This window comes from Ostrinia nubilalis, chromosome 9 (assembly GCF_963855985.1).
Source record: "Ostrinia nubilalis chromosome 9, ilOstNubi1.1, whole genome shotgun sequence".
Lineage (NCBI taxonomy): Eukaryota > Metazoa > Arthropoda > Insecta > Lepidoptera > Crambidae > Ostrinia > Ostrinia nubilalis.
In genome coordinates, this window is record NC_087096.1 from 9,949,218 (window position 1) to 9,976,789 (window position 27,572).

Sequence of the window (27,572 nt, forward strand, 5' to 3'; positions counted from 1 at the left end):
ACAATACAAAGCAAAACTTGTATTTAAAAATATGGCACCATTTTGAGCAAACTTATTGAGGCTTATACGAGTATAGGCACCTAACTTTGACCGTAACTAAAATGATAACCGGTGTTTTTTGTACGGAGTTTGACTGGGTTTTGACGTTTGTTAAAATTAAAGTAAGATGGTGTAACTTAGCCAAAGTTTTTCACACATTCATGTCACATAGAAAACTATAGCCTACTACTATACTACTACTACTACCTACTACTGCAACTCCTGTATAGCCAGGATCTACAGCTTGGCCGGTGAAGGTTGAGCAGTCCCGGGGGATAACTAAATGTCTTCGAACCCGCAATGAATTTACTCAGAAGAATGGAGAAGTTCGAAGTATAATATTGAATAAATCGATGAAAGTTTCGAAATAACGAAATAAATAAATAATTAAGACAAAATCAGAACATACGTAATAATAAAAACTAATAAAAGGTTTTCCTTAACGTAAAATTATAGTGAAAATATTAGTGTTTCATGTCATGCAATGAAAAATAAATAATTATGTATTAGAAACAAAATAATGTTATAAAAGAAAGAAAATAAACATTGCAATAAGGTGATTAATGTTTTTATGCTTAATCATAAATTCCTCAAATTGTTTATTACGTATTGAATAACGCGAGGAAGATTAGCAAGTTAATTAAAACATTACCAAAGGCTTTTAATTAGACGTTTGAATGACTTTTGTGTACGTTTACGGAAAATAATAAGTACGAGTTGCTGTAATTTATTGATGTGAAGGAAGCCGGGAGGGAATTCTTAACTTTTCACTTAACGATTCCTTCTTAACAAACTGGATCTCATTTTATCAATTGTCAAAGTTTAAAAACTTAATCCACTTTAGGACCCTTTAGGGTGAGTTCACACTGCGCATGACGTGAACCTAGCGCGAAAAACCAAGGACATTCTGCGGACGGTACCCACACGGGTCGCACGCTCCGCCCGCGCGCGCCATTTTAATATGGAATGCGATCGTATTCGGTGACTTGTAAACATCAAACGTTCGAAATTCAAAATTTGATTGCGGACTCAAAACTTTTTCGTGCTTCATCAAAGAGGATTTTGTACTTTTTGTGTTAAAAAAAGTAAAATGTTCATAAGTGAAATTGTTTTAGAGTATTTTGGACGCTGTTGGCGGTGTGGTATTAATTTGTTTATGATGTGACTGCAATTAGATTATTAACAGCAGTGTACGTGAAACCGGACGGTATATTATGTAATAATGCCGAAGTCGTTTGAAAGCGTGAAAATGAAGCTTTTATCGTTGATTACTTTGTGCGGTAAGTAAAATGCTTTATTAATGTTTCTTTTATACTTACGAGCCGTTGTATTTTTTTATTGAAATGAAGAGGAAATTATCTGGCAATTGCAAACAAACGTAATTATTTAGATTGGGTAATCTACGAGAATCTACGAGATTTCACAGACTTTATATTTTTAATTTATGTTTCATATAACCAATTAAGTATTTCTATAAAATACATAAGCCAAATAAAAGAAATTATTTTATTACAAACGAAATTACAAAATTTTGTACAAATCTTAATGATTTATGTCTTATAAAAAACCTACAGACAAAAATTTTGCGGAAGCGCTTAATAAAATGCTAGAATGATTACCATACGAGCGCGCTTTGCGCTAAAACATGCATCTGACAAGCGTGAAATAGCAGCCGCATTCCAATGCAGTTACCATCATAGTAAACGATGTAATATCCATTGCAATCATGTTTAATTAATAAATGAATCTATACTTACTCGTAGTTGCTGTTAAGTTATCGTCAAACTACGAGAATTATTCTATACCTTTACATTATCCTTACTTTAATAAAAAAATAATTAGGTTTCTAACTTGTTTAGGCACTTATTGTATTTATTATAAAACCTTTTTACTACCTACGCTTCGTGTGGAAAAAAAAAATCTACGCTTCCGCGCGTCTTTTGGCGCGCTCATGTGTAAACGCGAGAAGCGATAATCGCACATCTGCACACGGCCTTACGTTTATCTATTTACTAAGTAAAAATACAACGACGAAATGTTCCAGTCTAATCTGGGAGATACGATTTGGCACTACGTTACGCCAAAAAGATAGAAAAACAGAGACCTTGTTATTCCCAGAAAGCACTGCGGAATATTTAAATTAGAAAAGAAACATCGCAGATAAGCAAGCTGGCACGGTCTTAATTTGAGATTAAGTCAGTTAAAGTTGGGTATTCACGTATTACTAACCGTGAGGTGATCTCACAGGGGCTGTTAAGTAACCTTTTGGGTGAGACATTTTATATTTTAAAAGTTAGCGTAATTAGATAACTTATCCATTAAACTTTGCCACATCTGGCTCGGTTTCAAATTCTCGATGGTCGTTACAGGTCTTATGGAATCCATAATTTCTAATAGAGGATATGAAAATTCATGTTATGTTTTTTGTATAAAATTAAGGGTTTCGCATATCGCACGTTAAAGATTTCGTAGCAGGCTGAAATTCACACAGAGCGGACTGAAGAAAGAATATGTAAAGGAAAATAAATATAAGATGCGAGACGCGAAGACCATTTACATAGTTAGGTAAAAAAATGAAAATAATATTGATGAATCGATCTTAATTTTGACGGTAAACATAATCTGTGATGTACAACTGAACTTAGTAAATATTTATTCAATGCTCATTGCTCAATAATAAAAGATTATAAACTCAGAATCAAAATGTTTGACTTATAAATCTAAGGAACCTAACGCGTAACATACAATAAAAGTACAATCGCCAGCACAACAGTTAATACCTCACGTTTCAGATGCAAAATCGTTCTTATTAGAACTACATAAGACCACAATGTAGCTTAATATTATGCCATCCGTATATTGTAAGACAGTTCTGTCTCAGCCGGAGAACAACGTGATTTATGAAAATAACTCCGTTGAATGTATTCTACATGGATTCCATAATAAAGTCGTAAATCGTAGTGTGATTTAAATAACATTTTTGTTTCAACCCTTCTTCTATCTACATAATTCTTTCAGACATTCATGCATAGTAGATGCGGACAGATCATAATCCCTTGATAAAAGGATGATGTACATTACAGGCTTTTGAAATTTCACTTTAATAATACATGAACGTCTCAACAATTTTTTCTCTTTTAGGTCGCATTTGTTGGAATATTTTACGAGTGAATCTTTCTTCGTTATACGCAAGCTATTGAATTAGGAGCGTTACACGATGAAATATGGCTTTCTTAAAACAGAGCCGCTCCAGTGCTCTAGCTTTGGTAGTGTTTACCAAATTAAGCAATAGTTAATAAACGGGTAACAATTTCGAATATTTTGTGGTATTTGTCTCAGGAATCTTCATACTTGGAAAAAGTACTTTTTTAGTCGCTACACCTTAGTGCGGTTTAATATCATCTGACTACAAGGTTCGCCACTTACCTGCCTTACACCCAATCTTCCAATCTGCCCTGGGCCCGTCGTGAAATATGGTATAGTCTACCTACCTAATAGTTGGGTTTAGGCTGTAGGCTAGGACATTAACAGGGTTACTTACTTACTTTTTGTAGCTAATTGCTTTGAAGGCTTTTAGTCTAGCTATCACTCTTTTTAGGCAAACATTACTATGAGGTCTCACAGTGCGCGTGGACGCACAGGGTCCCAAAAACCTATTCATAGACAATACTCGAGTGGCGGAGTGTCACACACGAGCCAATTACAGACCTCTATTCAACGCTGGGGGGTTCGACTTCGCATAGCGTTGCTGCTTCACTCAAGCAAGCTTCGTTTGTGAATACGGGCGTTAGTTTCGTGAAAGCTCTGCTACGTAATTAATTGAATAACTTCGTCCAATAAATGCCAAAAACAAATGTAATCATTGTTTTGTTTTCTATTACGACAATAGAAAAAGTGAAATAATAAAGAGCAAGTTTCTTTCGAGTAAATCATGACTTATTATGCCTATTTGCCCTAACCTAACTCGTTGGCCCTTCCCAATAATTTGCCGTCAGATTTATGATTATGCCCACGATAAACGATCCAAACTTTTTAGGGAGAATGTAATACACATTCAATACAGACGCTTGGTGTTCTTATCCTCATAGAAATAGGGGTCAGTTTGGGTAGAAATATAGGGGAAGTTTGCCAACCACCTGACCCTCTGTTGGATGGGAAAACAAAGCCAAGCACGATGGAACTAGCAAAAAGTGTTCTACTTATAAGTATTTGCTACTTAAAGATTTAGGTATATTTTTGTGTTGGAGTGCTCTGTAATATCAAGTGGCGTGAAGTCCCATTCTAATCGAAATCATTCATTTGGGAGGTTCTTCAAAAAAGTGCTTTAAACCTATTTTTGTCGATTAAAAAAAGTGATATTATCGAAAAATATTGTAATCTTACTTTTTATAGTACACTTTTTTACAAATTAACGCTCGTATTCACAAACGATGCTTGCTTAAGTGATTAGTCCAGTCAATGAATGCTTTAACGACGGTGTAGAGAGAAATCCGTGGAACACAATTTCTGACCTCGGGACTTTATTTAGACTAGTTAGGAGGTGAACATAGCAAAAGTCCCCGCCCTTAGCCCTTGAGCCGGCGGGGAGAGGGGGGTTTAAAGGTACCACTTTTCGGTTTTTCGCTTAATCCTCGGAAACTATGCGTCCTAGTGACATGGCTACTATGAACCAAAAAAAGCTTATTCAATTTGCTACAGGTGAGACAGTCAAGTTTTTCTATATCTTGTATAGTTTTTGCGGCATCTGCTCTAGAAGGTCTGTAATATTGGAAATTTTAATTTTGTCTTACATGTTCCCATCAGGAGAAAATCGACTAAATCAATATTAAGCAAACATTATAGACATGCGGGAGCATGTTAAGCCTAGTTCCAGGGAGGGGACTGCATTGTGCGTATATTTAGACGAACTAATTGGAGCCACTTTTGACTCCTCATCACTCAAAAAGCACTGTGCATTAACACTTCAAATTAGGCTCATGTGTTGAGACTTGCAAGATAAACATCAGCTTCAAATTTCATAAATATACCTCAAACGGTTATTTAGGTATTGACTCTCAAAAATCGACATTTAGGACACTAAAATCTATCTATCACCTGAAATGTTAAAATTTACTGGTTTTTTATTTGTTCCTTTGTATTTACACAACTACCTATCTGGATGCCAAATTTGAACCTTCAAGGTCATCTGGAAGTGGTTAGAATTTGGTCTTATAGGTCAGCCATGTAGATTTTTAGACGTCAATACCTAAAGAACCGTTTGAGGTATATTTATGAAATTTGAAGCTGATGTTTACCTTGTAAGTCTCAACACATGAGCCAAATTTAAAGTGTTAATGCACAGTACTTTTTGAGTGATGAGGAGTTAAAAGTGGCTCCAATTGGTTCGTCTAAATATACGCACGGTGCAGTCCCCTCCCTGGAACTAGACTTAACATGCTCCTGCATGTCTAGAATATTAACTCAATGTTGATTTAGTCGATTTTCTCCTGATGGAAACATGTAAGACAAAAATCAAATTTTCAATATTACAGACCTTCTAGAGCTGATGCCGCGAAAACTATACAAGATATAGAAAAACTTGACTATCTCACCTGTAGCAAATTGAATAAGCTTTTTTTGGTTCATAGTAGTCATGTCACTAGGACGCATAGTTTCCGAGGATTAAGCGAAAAACCGAAAAGTGGTACCTTTAAACCCCCCTCTCCCCGCCGGCTCAAGGGCTAAGGGCGGGGACTTTTGCTATGTTCACCTTCTAACTAGTCTAAATGAAGTCCCGAAGTCAAAAATTGTGTTCCATGGATTTAAATCTATAATGCTTTATTGACTGGACTAGATGCAGAAAATCGAACACAGCGTTGAATAAAGCTCTTTAATTGGTTCGTGTGTGATCCTGTGCGTCCACGCGCATTGTCAGACCTCATAGTAATGTTTGTGAATACGGGCGTAAGTCTATTGTACCTATTCCTACAGACGGTAGTTTACCAGTGAATTATACATCCATTGTAACTGACTCTGATGAACTACTGCCCAACTCTAAACTGTTCACGTACTTCCTGCAAACTGTTTGGGGGAGCGTCAGCAACAAACTTTGACATTAATAAAAAATGAGTTTCGATAACACAGTTAAGGTTCGTTACTACTGACACTGTGACAGTCTAGGATATACCTGAAGTGCAGATACTTCTGTGCATTACGTTTTAGGCCAAAATTACTGAACTAATGTTTCTTTACTGAACCTCAGCTTTCGCTTTTTTCAAGAATGTAATGAAAATAAAACTTATTTTAACTGACTTTATCGGAAAGCTAGTTTTACAGCAATGAGTGATTTCCGTTAATTCAAAATTTACCTACCTATTTCTTTTGAATTTTCCGTCTAAAATTTGATATCCGAAAAATATGAAATTTCCCAAATATTTGTCCAATTTTGGCAACAGTACTGTCGTAGAACGACATCCCACAGTCGAATCGTTGCTAGAGAAATGACCTTATTTTGCCAGCTCCAAAATTGGGGTTCGTTCATATTTGATGCTGCTCTGTTGAGCTGATAGCGTCCTACAAAAAGCACACGCTCTAGTCCAGCCTCAAGCTTTAAAAATGTTACAAAACCTGGGCTATGTTCGCAATTTGTGCTTGCAAATTTTTTTACTGTCGTGCAAAGAATTTTGAGATAAAATGGGATTTTACACCAAAAGCCTGGGTAACTTATATTTTTTTCAAATTCAGGTCAAATTACTAGATTAGATTGCTTATTTTTCTAAGCAAAAAAACTGTCAGCAGATCTTCGTAGATCTCATCTAATCACATTAGACGTATTCCCAAGTGGGCCTTTAAAAATAACTTAGGACATTTTTTGGATAATAGCCGTGTGGTTCTGGCAGTGTAGAGTCTACTTCCACTTTTCCCATGGATTTCGTAATAGCCGACTAATGTAGTCCACACACTAAACCCGCCGATACAAGTCGTTGGCTTTTGACATGTAAGCAGTAGTCAAGTCGTCGACATGTTACTTCTGAAATAAAGCTGTCGACAGGCTTGGTGTCTCAATAAGGGAACATCAAACCTCCTTTACTCTAGTCGGCGTTGAGAGTGTATACATGACAAATCCTCCATTTTATCATCATCATCATCATCAACAGCGCTTTACAGCCCACTGCTGAACTATGAGCCTCCTCCACTTTAGTGGAGGGTTTTGCTATAATCTCCACGCTTGCCATCCTCTCCTCCATTTGCCATTTGTAAATTAGAGAAAGTCGTATTCCTTCAGTGGAGACAAAATAATCTAATCAAGATGGTCTTACGCAACATCTTGAGTCCTTTTCATTGAAAGTCTGTTATTAGATTCGATTATTCGACTTCCTTAATTTGTCAAACTAAAGATAAACAGAGTTCGTTTAATCTTATAGCACTTACTAGAAATTGGTCTTATAATAACAGCGATCAAGTTTATACAACCGAAACATTACAGCTAAGTTTAAGTTGGTTCATGATATTCATTAACTCCATGGCAACCATGACGTACGAGAATCCAATAACATGTTAAATTAGTTTTAAAATCAATTTAGATCTTACTTAGTTGTTTGTAACTAAATTAAGGAACATGCAAGGTTCACCAGTTCACGAGATACCTGTTAAATGATTAATGATAATTTGAAAAGAATTACAGTGCTATATTCGGCTTGCGTATTGAACTTGCACACTAGATTTTACAGTGAAAGTAATATTACTCGAAATTGGCATTACCAGCAATTAAAATTGCGTTAAGGTGATATCAGACTGTACTATAACATGTTATAAAACGCAATACCTGCTATCTGTAATTAAATTTACAATAAAATTAGACGTTAAAGCAATTTAAAATATTATGATGATGTTAAATACGAATATAACAAAAACATTATTGTAGGTAATGGTTATGTTAGATACATAATCTGCTGGCACTTTTGAGAAACATTGTCAGTAGAGAAGTCAACAACTGCCTTTTTCTCTTATTTATAAACTTAAAAAAAGCATCAAGAGTTCCATTCTGATGACCTATTCCCAAACCACTGAGTCCAAATTCCAAACTGGTTGTAAAGAATAGAATTGCATGGCAATGAAAAAGTCGGTGGCTTTCTGAATTAACTTATTATTATGCCAAGTCCATCGGTAGCGAGGGTATTTCCCCCGAGAGAGCGGCAGACATTATTTTAAGCTTTTTCTTTTGATTTATTTTAAAAACTTCCATGAAATGTTTACAATAAATTCTTACCTTTGTTGAGTTTTCATCTACCAGTGAAGGTGAAATAAAATTGCTGTTGATACAGTTACTTTTCAGTGTTTTTATTTTCATCATGAATTTAAACTACAGAACCATTTTTTAAAATAACTTATTCGTTCCAATTATTGTATAAATCATAAACATTTTTAAAGTTTAACATCCGTTTTGTATACTTTAGGCTATGTCAGTGATGTTCAAAACCAGTGGCTAGCTTTCCGCCCGCGGCTAAATTCTAAATTCTAAACTATCCTGTGTCCTTTCCCGGGACTCAAACTATCTCTATGCCAAATTTCTTCAAAATCAGTTCAGTGAAAGCAAGACAGACAGACAGAGTTACTTTCGCATTTATAATATTAGTATAGATAGATTATTAGGTCTGAACTAATATAATCATATTCTGAACATTACATATCTGACACCGGCCTCAGTCTGAGGCTATTAACAAAGACTACATGCATATCTATGTAGGCCTAAGATGACACTCTTATTGTTCTCGTCTCACTATTAATATACAGATGCACAATGAAGTTTAGAAAGCATACAGTGAAGATTAATAGAATCGATTGCATTCCTACTGATTCAAAAGCTTGTTTTCCTTAAATGCTGTTGTATTTACAGAAAGCAAGCTTCATAACCGTTCTACCTCTTGTAAAGAATTTTTGTGTCTGTAACTTTTGTGAATTCAATACATATTTACCATACACCAGTGATCCGCAAATAATAGGGTATCCTTAAAATGTTTTGTTTCACTGCAATCTTAGTAAGTATTCTTTGTATTTTTATTTCTTTGAGTAGTTGAGTTACCAAACAAAAAATATTTGTTTTACTTATTACCTGAAAAGAGTATATATGTTACGGTTAATGTGATAAATTGAAAATTATTAATAATAACCGGTTATTATGAATAATAACCAACAGTCGCGGTAAAAGTGATAAATTAATCACACTTAACAGTGATTATTTAATAATTCAACCTTAGTACTAACAAATTTCATAAAAGAGAACAACATCTTGTGTACGTGCTCGTGGACAGCCAAACTTTTGAACGTTTTGATATCATATATTAATATAATTTGGCATAATGAGTTTGGAATGTTTCTTGCATAATATTACTTTTCCATGATGCCTATAACATAATGTTTTGATATAAAGTAAAAATAGGTTAAGGTGCGGCGGGGGTGGCCCTTGGGCCACCCCTAAGCTTTTTTTATCACTTTGACCGTAACATATATACAGAAAACACGCTGAGGTTCAATGAAAAACACATACATTCATAATTAAAAATGTCCGTCGAATTTCCAAAACGTTATAATTAAATTATTTTCTGAATTAACACGCAAATGAAGAATGGTTCAAATAAAATATTGCGAAAGGTTATTGCCGTAATAATTGAGAGCCGTAGCATTTTAACGCTGTTGGAGCATTTAATTCGTAAACAGTCACTCAGTTAACGTCTCAGTATTAATTTTCGTCAGGAATTTTGTCGATTGTCAGCAGAATTAAACGTAGTCCGTTCTTTGACGACGTGGAATGCTTGGCTCAAGGCCAAGTACTTTGTATGTTTATTTTTCGTAATCCCACCCTTGCGGAATCGTTTCTGAATTTTCATATAATACTAGCTTTGCCTGCAACCTCGTACGCGTGAAGAACCGGGTATGAAAAATAGCTTACGTCCTATTGTGGATTTTGACATATCTGTCAATGTCATGTCAAAAATAACCAATCATGCAGCATTTGGACCTCCCGTCTACGTATTGCCATCTGGCGGATTTTTCAATCGCGAAAACCCTCATTCGGAGAAGTTTAGTTACAAACACTGGGACACGAGAATTTTATATATTAGATAATCTAATTTTCTTCTACCGTGAGATTTTCAGCACATGCCAATACCGCTCATTGTTTACTGAGAGCCAATTATAATTAGAACACAGTTTTTAACTTTGAACGGGAATTAATTAAGAATTCATTAAGGACGACATTTTGTTTATTCATCGTGAACGGTTCCTCGCTCGCTGCTATTGAATGCTGATCTGAAAAACAAATTTTAATTCAAATAACAATTGCCACATCGAAATTAGAGACAAAAGAAGGTTGTGGACAATGCGAGCGTTCGACAGTCCTGTGTGCTTACCATGAGTTTACGTTAGGTGTGCTCGCTAGCGACTGCGTAAAAAAATGACATTTAATTGTATGACATATTGTGCAGCGCCCCTAGCGGCTACTTTCAAGAAACAAAATCTTAATAGAGATTTTTGACGTACTCGCTAGCGAGCACACCTAACGTAAACTCATGGTAGGTACAGATGAGCGTGTTAGAGATAACTGCCTTTTATTTAACCGCTTCTGTAGTCTAGTGGTAAGACCACCTTCATACCCAGAGGTGCGGGATCGATTTTCAGTGAGGGCAGATTTTGTTCGGTTTGGTCGGTAGCGCTTGTTCTAAGTCTGCCTGGCTACCACTATCTCACAAGTCTGTCGCTACGAGTATAACAACAATGTTAATAGCTTTGCTATGTTCCGGTAAGATAGCTAGTTCTTCTTTGGCTTGAGGATTTCGGGTGATCTCGCTCCCACCTTCGGCCTGATCATACTCTCCTTCAGGTGAGATGCATGGCTTGTTCCCTTTGAGACATCCCTTTTTTTTGAAGGAACTGTTTTTGCAGGATCCCGTTCAGTAGTATACGTGTTTTAATATAACGATCAGACGAACAGCTCGTTTACAGCCCCGCAAAAAAACGAACCTTTCGAATTTTGTAATTAAAATTTTTCACAAGGCAGTCCAACTCTGTGAGATTACTGTATCCCGCAAAACTAGATTGCCGTAGGAACGAGCCCTGAGAGGCTAAAAAGCCGTGTTTTTATTTTTCATTTCCAATTAAGTTTCTGAGGGGTCGAATTCAATGTATCATTTATCTGAAGCCGGCACTGACAGGTAACTCGGCGGCTGTCGATTGCATCGCAAATTGTTAATTCCCAGACCGAAACACATAGAGCGGTCCGGAGCGACGGCTTGGCAGACTTCCAGTCAACGATTGTGCTTTACTATGGCGATTATTTTCACTGGTGCACCATTCAAACAGCTTCGGAATCCAACGGCTGAATAGACATGAAAGAATTTTCGTGTGCAACGACCGACTTTAATGACGGCCGTTTATTCTTTTCAAAGGGTTGCTCGCCATTCCGTATACATAAAGCTGTAATGGTAGTCAAAATAAATACGATCAATTACAGAATAAAACACGGGTAACGAGCCGTGAAACAGTGTCGGATAATTTGGTTGTTTATGTCGCATGAAAGTGTGGAACTTTTTGGATTTAATTTTTAGGCTGCAACATTATGTGATGAAAACTGTATTGTCGCCCACCTCTGTTTTAAACTCAAAGTTTGGTTTGTTTTTTACGTAATAGGTTGAAAAACTGATGCGTAATAATAGCTAATAGGTAAAGCTTTTTTTAGAAAATAGATAATTATTATAACATTGTAATATTGTGTTAATCACACACATAGTACATTTACAAAATAATGAAATATCGAACATCTTCTTTTAACTAACTTTTACAAAAAGAAGGAGGTTCTCAATTTGATTGGTATTTTTTATCTAAATACATTTTTTTACTTGACTAACACTCGTCAATACAACAGTACTTGATAATACTGGGTTGCATCATCTTATTTTGACTTTAACAAACGTCAAAAATCTGTCAAACTCCATACAAAATACACCGGTTAACTTTATAGTTACGGTCAAAGTTAGGTGATGCAACTCAGCCTAAATGTTATGAGTTAAGCAGATGGTGCTTTTTGGGTAGGCTTTACCGACAATTACGCTAAAATAACAATAACGCTTTCAGACATAAAAAAGATCTGGCTCCATATGATAAGGCAGTTAAAAGAGTTCGCTCGTAAATCGTGACGGTTGCCGACAAATTGTATAATGATTAGGTCCTTTATAACTCGTTTGAAGCTGGTTAAAAAAAAATGCGCTGAGAGCAATGTAAACATTTAAAATATGATTTATCTTTGTCTTTTGTCTATTCTTTTATTATTCTTTGATAAACTTAAACTGTTAATGAAGTTGAACTTTATAGTATTTCGTTTATGAAATTGTTTTTCAGTCCTGCAGTACCTGGTGTGGTTCTTTTTAAGACATAATTGTATTAAAACTTGCTGCAAAGCTGTAATAGGTCACTTTCTTTCACTTAAGAGTATCTGAATGGCATGTGCTGCATTTTTTTACCATTACCAGTATTAATTATTATTTTTTATGGAAAATAAATAATAATTTGAATACTTATTTTATTAATTTTAATTAAAATGTAAGTCAAACATGTGTATTTATTACAATCACCGTTAAAATATTAAACTTTCTTAATATTTTTTCCTACTTTCGTGTTTTAATCAGATTTATCAAAATATTCACTAGACTGAAGGGAATCTTCCGAATCAGCTGCAACTGGCCTGGAAGGTCCAGCCTGATCCTCCAGGCCTGCATGGAAGGTCAGGACCAGTTTCAACCACTCATTTGGCTCACTTTTAGCTAGGTCCACGGACCAAGTCGCGGGATTGAGTTTTTAAATATTTTCTTCTTTTTTAAATTGGTTGCCGCAGTTTCCAGAGCTAAAAGGGTGAACCTTCAATATTTTTGTTAATAAATTAAACACCAAATCAATCCAAATCTACTCTAGAATCTTAGAGTGAGTCCATTTGCCGGAGGAATAAATAATTGAAAATTCAGTCTGGCGACTTGATCCGTGGATCAATCTAAAAGGGGGCCAAGTCACTGGAAGACTCAAAATTAGTCTTCAGTCATTTTTTACATTAATAAGTTTTTAAAAACTGCATACAGGTCGAATTTAAATGGACTTTTGTTACTGTGTGCAACAAGGGCGTAGCGCCACTTGTGACATAAATTATTCTCACGCCATCAGGGAGCGTCTGATCGAAACCAGTTTTTGGGATGTTAAACTAGATGGTACAGTGCATGTTTTGATATAATAACATCAAAACGGACTTTCGGTACCGAACGCCCTTGTTGCTCCCAATGCTTCAATTTTATGTATATTTCAAAAAATAATACATTACAGTGTCTATTCTGTCCTATTATAAATACAGTGTGAGTCACGTTAAAGTGTACATATGAAAATAGATGAAACTAGACCTATTTTTATCGACAAAAAAGAGGTCAAAAAATTTTTGTGATTTTTTTTTTTTAAATTATAGATTTTTTTTCTTCCAATTACTTATTGTAAAGAAAACGTAATAACTTTTGAACTAAGCGGTATATCCTGATAAAATAAAAACAGTTATAATGCTTAATAACAGGCGATACTAAAAAGATACATAAAATACACAAAAAATGCCAACAAATAATAAAAAATGATACTTTTTGAAAAAAAAACTGCTTTAAAATTCGTGTTTTTTTGGTTATTTGATAAATTTCTCCAAAAAATGCCCCTATAACTGGTGGTTTTTATTACTTTGTATTATTCTCTATCGTATTACCTTCGTAAAACCAAAACTCACATGTCTCTATCCCTATCACAACGTTTGCAATGATCGTTTGAACTAAGCCTCTCCGGGCGCGCCATTCAACGCTTCGTTAACAACGAAACTGAAAATGGCTCTAGATTTGTAATTTTGATAAAGAAAAGTTAGATTTCATATAAAAACAAAAGATTTCGAAGTAAAATAAGCATTTTAGTTAAAATTAAAATTGTCTCTACCTGTAGCGGAGAATAATGTTGTGGCAGGCCTTTGTTCAAACGATCATAGCAAATGTTGTGATAGGGATAGAGACATGCGATTTTTGGTTTTACAAAGATAATACGATAGAGAATAATAGAAAGCAATAAAAACCACCTGTTATAGGGGCATTTTTTGGAGAAATTGATCAAATAACCAAAAAAACACGAATTTAAAAGCAGATTTTTTTCAAAAAGTATCATTTTTTATTATTTGTTGGCCTTTTTTGTGTATTTTATGTATTTTTTTAGTATCGCCTGTTATTTAGCATTATTACTGTTTTTATTTTATCAGGATATACCGCTTAGTTTAAAAGTTATTACGTTTTCTTAACAATAAGTAATTGGAAGAAAAAAAATTCTATAAAAAATTAAAAAAAAATCTCAAAAATTTTTTGACCTCTTTTTTGTCGATAAAAATAGGTCTAGTTTCATCTATTTTCATATGTACACTTTAACGTGACTCACACTGTACAACGACACCCCATTTTCAGAGTTCATTCCCGCGCTCGCTCTATGACGTCATCTCATGAGGCTTTAATACATTTTTGTGTAGGCGTCAAATGTATATTTACAATGATATCTATGGTTGTTGGTTATTTAAAACTTTTAGAGAACGAGACTTGGAACAGTAAAGTAACCATTTTGAATACCCGCTAGAATCTCAAAATAACTGCCAGAGTAGATGGATAAATTGGTGATTTGCATGCAAACACATTGATATACTTACAGCAAAAAATGTACAAAGACATAACATGTACAAAGAACATATTAAAGGAGACGTGTAAAGTGCCCCTTAAGGGCTACCTTTTCTTTTTTTTTTATTATTTACATTTTGACGTTCATAAGTGCCACTTGTGGTCTAAACTGAATAAATATTTTTGATTTTGATTTTTGATTTTGATTTTGATTCATCGTGCTTACCTCAAATATTCATTCCTTCGATGAGTCTTCGAGACATGGTCTGAGGTGGAATTTTGTAAAGCGATCGTAATCATTTGACAGTTCATAACGTACGATAAAGTCAGTTAAACAAAGCGTTTGACAGAATAATCATACCTACGTTATGAACTGTCAAATGATAACGATTGCTTTACACAAATCCACCTCTTATCTAGACATGATCTAACCGAAAAACAGTCTAACTGAGACATAGTCCGATCTAGACACTTTAATGCCTAGCAGCTCGCGTTTCCAGCCTCCAAACGCGAAATAAGACACTGACAAAACGATAACATCCAAATTACGTCGGTTATTCAATTTGCAACTTGTGACGTTGAATATTCGGAGGACTTATTTAAGTGACAGCTGTGAGCGATAACACCGAGTGCATGATTGAGGATCATTGTTGTTCTCCATCGAGTTACCAGGTCGATCCATCAACTCGTAGTTTCTAGTTCCATGTTTTTTTGGAGTTGCTGAGTACAGTTGCCAAATTGTCACCGTTTTTATTGTCGCCAACTTTGTTATTGTCATGTACACGTTTATGCTTTTATTAGATCTGTTGTACTGTTATTGTGGGATCATAAATGGTAGTTATGTTGGTTTTTGATAAAGTAGCTTAGAAGTTTTTTTGGAATCGAACTGTTTTGTTGTACTTACACCATTGTATCAGTTGAAAAGAAAGATTACTTATTATACAAATAAACAGCGCTCATTTACGGCACTAAAAGATTTAAGCATACAAAAATGTCACAGTATAAATTATTTAATAAAAAAATAAATTGAAAGCTATACTCTAACTACACTAGGTAAGACTCGAACTCACGACCTTTCGCTTGCCCTATCAAGCGTATTTTACGCTGTTAGAGGCAGCGTTTTCAGCAAAAATGTCTGAATAACTATCGTTTTATTTATTTATTTCAGCTTCAGAGAAATAATTTTCGTTGATTTCATAAATAAGATACGAAAGTCCTATATTTATCAAATAGTTGCTGTCAGAAACATGATTAAAGAAAGTTAATAAACTAATCCAATTTCAAAATTAATACTTCGTTAACTGGATTGTGCTACGAGAGAACTTCGCAGCCAATTTAGTCATATTATTTGCTCCGAGAAAAATGGCCAAACAACTTGCTTAGAAACTATAACATAGTTTACAACTTATCGTATCGAATAATTCAACTTTCCTTGGCCGCGACACAACTTGAATACAAAATAATGTTACACCAAAAGTTCATTTATTTAGTTTCTTCGAAGTATCGCGAGGAGTTACTTTAGTTTTTACACTTAAGTTAACAATTCAACATAAGTTTTTGACGTTTTAATTATGTATTTTATAATTACTTTTTGCTAAGTCCTAAGTGTAATAAAGAGGGCATAATTTTCGTATTTAGTACACCGTTTTTGTCTAAAAACATTTTACTTAGCCCTCTAGAGACGTGACATCATGCGACTACAAAAATGTAATGAGTAGCTAACTTTACAGTGGGCAATTAGTTTTATAGCATATTATTTTGCGTGGTCATGTCATAGGTGATTGACCTTAAGTTGACATTTACAAACACTAATTAAGGGATATCAAATTAATCGCATGTTCATGTCGCACACGATTATGCATTCCGATCTGTATTAGTATTAGGGTCCCAATAGACTACTAAGTATCCCTATAAGGGCGTAAGCCACATAACAGTAAAATATTATGTACTCTGATATGGGCCTTATAAATAAGCTCAAAGTTGCACGCACAGCGTGCTATGGAGAAGGCTATGCTCGGTGTTTCTTCACGAGATCAAATCATAAAAGAGGAGATAGGGTAAGTCCAGGATAGATGCCCCACTTTTTGAAACAGCTCTGTAACTCAGTCAGTAAGTTTTTATCAACAATTTGATCTTAGTATCTGTAAACTTTTGTCTTTCGTCTATGATATTACTATAATTATTTTAGTTTAAGCTATACCGATTCTGAGTAAATAGCATTTTAATTGACCTCTAAAAAGTGGGATAGACGCCTAATGTGGGGGATAGAAGACTCACAGTATGATTGCTTCAAAGGATAGATGCCTGATGCAGGGATAGATGACTCGTTAATACAGTTTTTGAATTCTAAGGATCAAATGCTTTTTGAAATCAAATAAGCCAAGTATAATTATTTAAGATTGTTTGTTATTAAATGAATTAAATATGAAATTTAATATTTTTTATTAAAAATAGTACATAGTACATCCACCCGAAGTCGGGAAAAGAGGTAATTCGATCAGAAGGGCACCCTATTTATTACTTTCCTAAGGTTAGCCGTACTACATTCTTTTTTTCTACTTACTTGCTACTTGTGACAAAAAGAGCAGGTTAGGATAGATGCCCCTAGGTGCATGGGACATGGCTCTAAGGGCATCTTACCCAAAAAAAATTAGGCAACTATCCTTTTAGCATAGGATAGGTGCCTTTTTTAATAAAAAATATAATAACACTAAAAATCGAATTAAACATAACTATCCCGTCTAATTTATAAGATAGTCTATCAAATTATATAAAAATCTGCTTCATTTTACAGCTGACAAAAAAATTATCCATTAAAAGATACTTACCAATTTTATTTCGACGCTCGCTAAGGTTTGGCCGCGGAAGATTTTTGCTCTCACTTGCTAAACGAACGCACTCTTTGATGGTTTGCGAGGCGAAAAGTGGTACGGGGAGGTCCCTTTCTATTATACATACTATAACTTTATGCTAAGTTGCTTGTAACATAGTGTACTTAAAATCGCGGCACCTATCCCACTGGGGCATGTATCCTGGAATTACCCTACGTAAAGGAACTAAAGTCGCTGACATAGCCCGACGGTTTAGCAAGCTGAAGTGGCAATGGGCAGGGCACATAGTACGCAGAACTGACGACCGATGGGGCAGCAAGGTTCCGGAGTGGAGGCCACGTACCTACTGGAAAGCGTAGCTTAGGACGTCCACTCACAAGGTGGACAGGCGAAGACCTCACAAAGAAGGCGCTGGATGCAGGCCGCTACCGACCTTTGTGGAAATCATTGGGGGAGGCCTATGTCTAGCAGTGGACGTCCTATGGCTGAAATGATGATGATGATGATCATTGTGTACACGTGATTTTTGTTTTTATTTATTCGATATACGAGCGCGATAATAAGTTGCTAACTTAGTATTCAATGATAACTCAATTGTTTTGCTATGCTATCTCGTCTGCCCACACTTTGATAAAAAGAGTCAAAATTTTGACCTTTTTAAATTTTTATATTTATCGGCTCTTCAGTTGATACCTACGGGTACAATAATTGGCTAGTTACCTTATTACCATACTGTAAAAACATGTTAAAAATCCAGACTTCATTTCATTATTATTTTAAGTAATTGTGGTAAATGTGAACTGTAACATCCCAAATTTACCTTACCTAATGTGAGGCAGGTTCCCACACAATTGATGGTGAAGAATGAACCATTAAATAGCATAAGTTCCACAACATTCTTGGGAATCACTTTAGACTCTAAACTTCAGTGGGGTCCTCATATTGAAACCTTGTCAGCAAGGCTCAGTTCAGCTGCTTTTGCAGTGAGAAACATAAGGCAATTAACTGACATTGAAACGGCAAGGCTAGTTTATTTTAGCTATTTTCATAGTATAATGTCATACGGCATATTGTTGTGGGGCTCAGCTGCGGACATTGAAACTGTGTTCGTTCTGCAGAAGAGAGCAGTGCGGGCCATTTATAACCTTGGACCCCGATTTTCCTTGAGAGAATTCTTTAAGGAGATTAATATACTGACAGTAGCTTCACAGTTCATTTATGAAAACCTTTTATATGTTCGCAAAAATTAATAGTCAAACGAACTTACCTGTACGTGAAGTTCGACTGTAATTATGCGAAGTTGTTGTCTCGTCCGAAGATGATGAAAGATAACTAGTGTAGTCCCGGCTTACATCCTCTGGCGTCACACAATTTTAAAGCTAAAATAAAATATTTCTGAACGCAGTCGTACCTAGGTCCCACCACGCCATCTATACCTGTCAACTCATTCAAGTTTAAAGTAATTAGGTTTAATTTTACAACTGGGGCGTTTTGTAATTACTTACTCTTAATTATTACAATAACCAAGGGTTTGGGTGGGACTCATCATCTTCGGACGAGACAACAACTTCGCATAATTACAGTCGAACTTCACGTACAGGTAAGTTCGTTTGACTATTAATTATGCTCGTTGTTGTCTCGTCCTCGATGATGAAAGATAACTAGTGTAGATGTTCAAAGATAAAAGTTGTAAAATTAAACAAACATGTTCAAATTGTAAAATTAAACAAACATGTTCAAATTGTAGAATTAAACAAACATGTTCAAATTGTAAAATTAAACAAACATGTTCAAGTAAAAAAAGTATTGTTTTATTCAAACGTTCATTAATTAGTAACTATTACCCTTATCACTACTTAATCAGACATATTTTTCTTATGAGCTAAATAGCATTCATATAAAATTATTAATTTCTAAAAATGTTCACTGCAAAGTAACTATTATTTATAATGAGTCTATTGTAACACCTTCAAAATACTGTTTGTGGATTCCCCAGACCAAGCAGCTGTTCTCCGTATAACATCAATATTATCACTTTTTTTTTTTTTTTTTTTTTTTTTAAACATTGCAGATGTTGTAGCGTGCCTAATGCTATGAATGTATGGTAAAGATTGATGTGTCTATACCACTTTCTGTCATGCACTTCTCTATCCAACAGCTGATTGTGCTGGAGGAAACCTTTTTGTGTGGTTTTCTAAGATGTTTTATTGCACCAAACTAATCACTAAGTGCTTGAGCAGGACAGATCTCTACTTTATCCCTAAAGAAAGGTAATGTAAATGGCTGACACGTATCAGACTTGACCAGAGGTCTTGATTAATTTATTAATTTTAATTTAATTTATCAATTTTAATTGTTACACAATCATCCTTAATAACTATGTTGTTTATTTCAATTAAATTTAATGTTCGCATTCTTTGACATGTGGCTAAAATTACAATATAGCAGTCTATTTTATATATTCCATTTCAATACCTATACTTAAGAGCTGTGGATACATCCCATGTATCATTATATTTAGGAGCACTAGGTCTTAACTTAAAGAATCCTTTAAACAATCTTTTGATATTTGCATCTGTTTCGTCGAGGTGAGTACCTATAAAATTAATGACAATGCTGATCTAATATAATTCAAACTAGCTTATGACAATACCTCATGAAAATTTTTAGTTAAATAAGTAATAACATCTGGAAAGCTTGGCTTATTTGTTGATAGCCATAATTCTTGTGCATACTTAGTCCATGCTACAATACATGGTTGGTATTGTTTTAATGTATTAACAGATATAGAAACTGACATGATCTCGGATCTCATAATCTCACTGATTCCAGATTTTATGAAGGCCTGCCTGATAATACTCCTGCCATCAGTCTAGGTTCTTGTGCACAGGGTGTGGTTCTTTGGAATTTTGTAATATAAGTAAATCTTTAGTAAGTTTCAAAATTGATGGTTTGTGAACTAGCTATCTCATGAACATAATATGGTGTTCCAATATGGAACTACCCCTATGCCCTTTATCTGAAAACTATTTTTTCCCCGGTTTTAAGGATCATGTTGGAAATTAATATGAAACTTCAGTTGATATCAACAAAGTGTAAATGCATCAATTGCAAATGCATCCAGGTCAGGACGCGGTGATACCAAACAATGACATTTCTTGTTAGTATTTGTTGCGAAGAGATCTATGGATGGTGTTCCTAAGGTTGAAGTTATTTGTTAAAAATGTAATTAATTTCCCACTCTATGTTACCTAGTGTTTTCCTTGATTCAAAAAACTGCAATTACATTAATTTTGGTGTTTATGTACATAAACTGATTATAAATATCTCTTAATTCACACCATTGCCATATTTGTTTTGCAAGGCTATGTAAATGTAGATATTGAATACCACCTAGTCTGTTTATACATATGGATAACAGTAACATTGTCTATTCTAAGAAGTATTTGGTATTTTGTTAACTTTGATGCAGGCAGCTTTTAACTCAAGAGCATTTATATGAGAGCCTAGTTTGTCCTCTGACCATACTACGCCTGTAAGACTTGTACCACATGAAGCTCCCCATACTGTCATAGAAGCATCACTAAATATCTCGGATATTTAAGTATTTTTTCTAATAGTATTCTTAGATTCATTTACACTATTGCTCCGCCTCTCTACATTGATTGTTAAAAGAAATTTTGTATTAATTTTTATCATTATACTTTTTAACTGCAAGAAATTTTAGTTAATTATTTGGTGTATAAAATACCATATTTTGTGGCTAGACATATAGCTTCGAGCTTACTTGGCACATGAACTTATTGTGAACATCACCTTTGACTATAACTTTTTAATCAATTTAAAGAATTTACTTTCTTTTAGTTAGATAATATACAGTAATGTCATTTGTACTGTATTAAAGAAACCTTACTGAAGTTAACGTTACTGTTTGAGAATCAGATCACACTTTTCTTTGTTAACAATAAAACTTTATGTGGATAAGATCTCAAATCATGTTCATATTATTAAAACATAATATAGTAATATTGGTAAACAATACCCAGATAATTGTCAATTATAAATAATTGAAATGCAACTTTTCTCTCATAGAGCAGCTGTAATTTGCTGTAATTTTCTAAAGTCCAACAACATTTACCTAGTAATGTTTTCCTTCATAAAAATAAATAAATACTTTACCTTAAATACTTTTTAACAACAGTCATTTATATTAGTCAGGTAATATGCATCTTTGTGATCTAAAGTTACTAAATAGGTAGTAATTATTCTGTATAAGCTTACATACTGTGCGATAATCCTCTAGTTTAAAATGTTCAGTATTCACAAAAGTGTTAAGTTTTTCAAATTCAAAATGAAACATAGGTACCATTTGGTTTCTTATAACAAAGACTGGAGAACAGAATCGATCACTTGTAACCATCATGTTTCAATGGCATTCGTACTGAGTAACAATTTAAATTTTAATTTAATCTGCCGTTGGTCTACCAATAGCAAATTATTGTTTAGGGGTAGAGACCCCTGTTGAGGTAATTATTTATAACCCTGGACACAATATAATATCACAGGATCACTAGTGATTTGCTTCCAATTGTTAAGAATAAAACCTGATTCTGCCTACCTTAGCATTATTTTTACCCTCGTCTCCTTGCTGGCTGGTTTTGACGATTGTATGTCGGCCCGCCTGACCTCTGGAGCCTCTGTGATCACATCCGAGGAGGGCCCCACCAGTTTGAAGCACGATTGTTCTCGTTCTTAGCACTGATTTCAGGTCACCTTATGAAGTTCTTCTTTTTCTCATTCACTATCACCTTTAATTCCTTTCATGATTATTGAACTGCCCTTGCAGTTTTTATTTTTTCAATCAGATTATTACCAAACAAATAATCTCCATTCTCAGTTTCAAGTAATGAGTCCTTAGATTGTTATTTTTTATTGTTGAGAGTGCCAAGTTTCTACATCAATTGGTTTCCGGAACTTATAGAATCACTTAGCTGCTAACCCGCTTCATTCAGCTTCTTAATACAGTTTTAGTTGTTAATGATCTCCGATACACATCTGTACAGCCTGGCCTACACAGGCCAAGGCTGTGGACATTTGTTTCTGTCGGGTTTCGATTACTTGATCCCTTCTCTTAGCCCTGTCTTTAGAGCAGCGGCAACTTCCTTATTATGTTTTTGAGCACACATCTTGAGTACATTCTGGAAGGCTGGATTGTCTTTTGTAACTGTTTCTTTTTCATCTTTTTTCAGTCCTTTCTCCAGGATCTCGCACCATCTCTCAGCAATTTGTTTGAGCAGAAGTGCATTCTTAGGGGTTGGAGCGGGAGCCACTCCTAGTATATTCAGTACTTCATCCCCTAATTCCTCCTTTTTGTTGTAATCCTCGTCAAGGATAAGATCCTCGAGGAATTCTGTTTCAGGATGATCATTCTCATTTTCACTTTCAATTTCACCTTCAATCTCCTTAACTGTAAAAGAAACACTATAGAATGGAAGCTCCCGGTACTGTGCTGCATTGTACCACGAAATTTACATGCATTCCCTCCGGATGCATCGAGGTTTGCCGACAACGTGTGCGTCCGTCATAGAAAACATAGTTGCATAGCTTGTCATGCATAAAAGTTGCGTGCATTCCCGAAGAATGCCCTTGGTAATTATTGCCAACCGTGTGTGTTCCCACAGAACACCCCAGTGGTTGCATAAATAGACAAGTATTGTTTTGTCGTAGCGTGCCTTGCCGCCATATTGCGTCATGCAACAAATGCGTACATCGCCGCAAAAAAAGTGCTCTACTTATATCGCCAACCTCGTGTGTTCCCACAGAACACCCCCATGGTTGCTATAAGTAAGTTTATTACCAATAAACCAGAGCCTCGAACAGATTCTTCATTTTTTCATAACCTCACCTTCGTCATCGGATTCCGGTAAACTGATTATTTTCTTTTCCAACCGTCGAATCTTTTTCAGTAGAGGAAGTTTATGTTCTCCTTTCCTTTTTATTTCCATTATTTCGAATATTCAGTACAAAAAACACTAAATAACAAATTTTTCACGACCGCAAACGTGACGCCATTAAACACGGAAAACCGAATGAGTTGACAGGTATAGATGGCGTGGTGGGACCTAGGTACGACTGCGTTCAGAAATATTTTATTTTAGCTTTAAAATTGTGTGACGCCAGAGGATGTAAGCCGGGACTACACTAGTTATCTTTCATCATCGAGGACGAGACAACAACGAGCATAATATAGAGCAATTTACTAGAAAGAGTGATTTACACAAGTTCAATACAAGAAACAAAAATAAACTTGCCGTTCCAAATTTCAGACTGCACAAGATTGGTAATTCATTTATGGGGAAATGTATTAAACTTTTCAATAAATTACCACAAACTGTTGTAGAATTGCCCATTCATAAATTTAAAGCACATATCAAAAGCACCTTAATGAAAAAGGGCTACTATAAAGTTGATGATTATATAAAGGATAAAAATGTTTGGAATGTTTAACTACCTAGCTCGCATTAATACTTATGACTATAATTTGTATATTTTAAAGACTGTAAAACCTTGAAAAGGAGGCTGACAATAGTGACTGAGTTTCTTGCGCTGCTTCTTCTCAGCACTGGCCCATTTATTGTCCCGAAGCAGTGGTAGGGTTAATATTGGGACGTGTAAAAGCGCTTTTTTAAAGCCTATTTGCAAAAATAAATGAATTTTATGAATTTTTATTTTAATTTCATGTTTTAATTTTAGGTGTTGAAAATGAGCTATATTTTACTCAACGTTTCTCTATTTTTCGAATTCCAAATACGTTACTCGTATGTGAATATACCTACCTAATTGATATTGAATTAACACATTTAATTTTGCGATCAGAGTGCCATTTTGGGTTGAGTTAGCAATGAGATGTTACTTAATTAACAAGCCCGATGATACCGTTTTTGTTACTTTACAACATACGAGGGTTGAAAATTGGGCTAGCTCAGTCTGAAAATACTAAAAAGTTAGACAATATTATATTGCTTCTGATAGTTTATTATTGAAAAAAAAAAAAAGTTATGAAAGATAATTAGGTACAGTCGAGTTTATAAATTACATTGGCCGTGCTAATATTTCAAAATATTGTAGCGCAGGCAAAACCTGTTTTTATAATATGATTAATTTTTGTGATGTTTGAGTTTGTATTGAAATATTATGATCGTTAAAACGCTAACAATATTTTAAAACATTGGCGTTCAATATATTTATGAACTCGCCTGTACTATATTCACATACTTCACTATCATAACGTTAACAAGTTTTTTGTACCATTAAAGTAATGAAAGGCAATTTCTTAGTTGCTTACAATATCCCTCCCTAATGAGCTAGGGCTGTGCGTCAGTGCTTCCATAATATACCTTCCATTAAATATCCTTCCATAAAATACCTTCCATTAACCCTAACATTCTTTAAGGCATTCCTAATGAATGCGCGTTCCGATCAGACCGACCATTTGGCAGTAATTACTATCCGAGTAATGATAGGGTTAAGTTGTGATGTAAACGCAACTATTGATAATGGAATCTAATAGTTAATTGTCTTGTATTTATTAAAACAGTATTGTATATTTTGTAATATAGCAGGTTTTTTCGTCTTTTGTAGATAAAAAAGCTTCAAGTTCGAGGCTCCATTGAAACGTTTTAATAAAGTTTATTACTTGTTGGCAAAGAAAACAAAGAATATTTTTTTGTTTATTGTATTTCGTAATTAATAATTATGTACGTGGATTCTATAGTTACAAATTTATTTATCATTAGCGGCCCGCCCTGGATTCGCATGGGTATTAAGTTTTTTTTTAAATATAAAAATTTTTGAGAAAATATTATATCTTTAACCGTATTTCTTTTTAAATCTGTCCTGTAGTTTCAAAAGTAAGTAAGTAGGTATATAGTTCATTTGAAAATACCAATTTTCTGTTATCAGTGAACGTGTTAAATTATAGGATATTGCGTGTGTCCCTACGGCCCGGACGCGGCCTTAAAATACTAATTACTATAGTAACTTAGTACCCTGTGCGGCCCGCATAGGAATTGTCAATTTTGCTTAATAGCACGAAGTATAGTCGGCACAGAGTCAGACATTCCTTTTTTACCAGGATCCCATTTAGTGTACGTGTTTTAATGTATGTACACGAAAATCCCGTTTGCTTGTCCCGTTTCCCACAAAAAACCGATCAAAGGGCTTAGTGTGAGTTTACATCAAAGGTCCTCACTAGTGAGCGCATTAAAAAAATATATGAAAATTTTAGTTTTTCAAAGTTTCTGCTAGGGGCGCTGTACAATCCATTATACATTTAATGTCATTTATTTACGCACTCACTGGTGACGACGTTTGATATTATACTCAAACTAAGCCCTCTTTTCGAATTTCGTAATTCGAATTTCAAACTAACATACGAGTATGGTTAGCGGGATCCTGCATTACAGGATGCTACAAAACTGGATTGCCGTGGGTATGAGCCCTTAAACTGTAGAAAAATCGCACGTATTACCACCACATTAAGATAGCACAGTGCATAGCTTGATTTGTTGCCATCCTACAGTCAGCGCCAAATAGTACGTGACACCCAAAGTAGCAACGTAGCACCCAAAATGACAACCTGCATACAGAACTATTCCCACCTCTCTTTCCCACCACTGCAACTCCTGTGTAGCCAGGATCTACAGCTTGACCGCCAATAAAAACCCAACCAGTGAAGGTCAAGTTTGTCCCTGGCAACCTGCATACATTAGCAACTTAAGATGGCAATGGGCAGGGCATATGTACGCAGAACTGACGGCCGATGGGGCCTCAAGATTCTGAAGTGGAGGCCACGTACCGGAAAACGCAGCGTGGGACGTCCACCCACAAATTGGACCGACTACCTGATAAAGGTAGCAGGAAGGCACTGGATGCAGGCCGCTACCATCCGTGCGATGTGGAAGTCATCGGGGAAGCCTATGTTAATCAGTGGACGTCCTGTGGCTGAAATGATGATGATGACGTCTGTTGCAATCAGAATATGGTTGTCTTTACAACTTTTTGGCCACTTTGTGTGTCAGGAATTACTTGATGCTGACTGTAGGTACAAGGGCGGTAGCACTCCAATTTATTGCTTAGTTTAATGTCAATTTATCGCAAGCAAATAGATTCGGTGGTTCTGTTTTGACCATAGAAAATCCAAATAGTAAAGGAATCTTGCAAACTTTCACAATAATACACTGCCTTAGTTTATGGGGTCATTGTTTATAGAGCCGGGAGCCATCTTTGATAAGTTAGTTTGAATTTCAAGGGGAATAATATTGTAGATCTGTAAAGTGTCTACATTTTTAGTAGAGCAAAACAGGAATATTTGTTTAAGAATGTTTGGAAATAAACTTTATCAAGGAACTTCATATTATTGATGTTACGTTTACAAGGCACTGTACCTATTATGTGATAAATCTGCAGTACTCAAAAATATTCCATTCTCAAGACAATCTCAGAAATATCACTATATTCAATTGTGATCTAAGTCTTTCCAAACATAATCATACTTGTATTTTTCACATGCATGTAACTTAAATTGCTATTAAAAATACAAGAGATAAAAATAAATTGGTTTAAAGACAAAGCCAATTCAGCAATACCACATTGTTAACTGGCATAAAAACAGCTCTGCGAGTTATTATTCAGATTGGATAATGAAATTAATATGCATTTTTAATGCAAGCAATTTTCCATGCACGAACAGAATGTCGAGCTTGCTGAGAGAAATTCACATTCAACTTTTATAATGTTTTGCTAAGGAACATGTTAAACGATAAAAATATCTGTTTAATATTTAGTAGTTTCTTTGATCACAAATAGAATATTTTGGAACATTTTGTAGGTTTTATTACATATTCATAGATATTCTGAAAAAAGCTGTCGAGCTTTTTTCGCCATCATGGATGACGGCGCGACGTGAGGGTATTGTGATTCCGCTTACAATATAACATTAAAAATG

General features: G+C 35.0%; 2 protein-coding genes across 2 annotated transcripts in view; one reads left to right on the top strand and one right to left on the bottom strand.

Moving 5' to 3' along the window:
• The first annotated feature begins 960 nt into the window (after positions 1-960).
• The window catches only part of LOC135074611 (uncharacterized), a 57,760-nt gene continuing 31,148 nt past the window's right edge, over positions 961-27,572 (top strand). The window contains exon 1 of the mRNA XM_063968968.1: positions 961-1,319. Coding sequence (XP_063825038.1) covers positions 1,262-1,319 — 58 coding nt within the window. The 5' untranslated portion in view covers positions 961-1,261. The remainder of the gene's footprint in view (positions 1,320-27,572) is intronic.
• On the bottom strand, positions 22,681-23,806 carry LOC135074769 (uncharacterized). The gene is made up of 2 exons (XM_063969151.1): positions 23,472-23,806; positions 22,681-23,033 (listed from the first exon to the last, which is right to left on the bottom strand). Exons 1-2 carry the CDS (start codon positions 23,569-23,571, stop codon positions 22,681-22,683), a joined length of 453 nt encoding a protein of 150 aa, XP_063825221.1. The 5' UTR covers positions 23,572-23,806.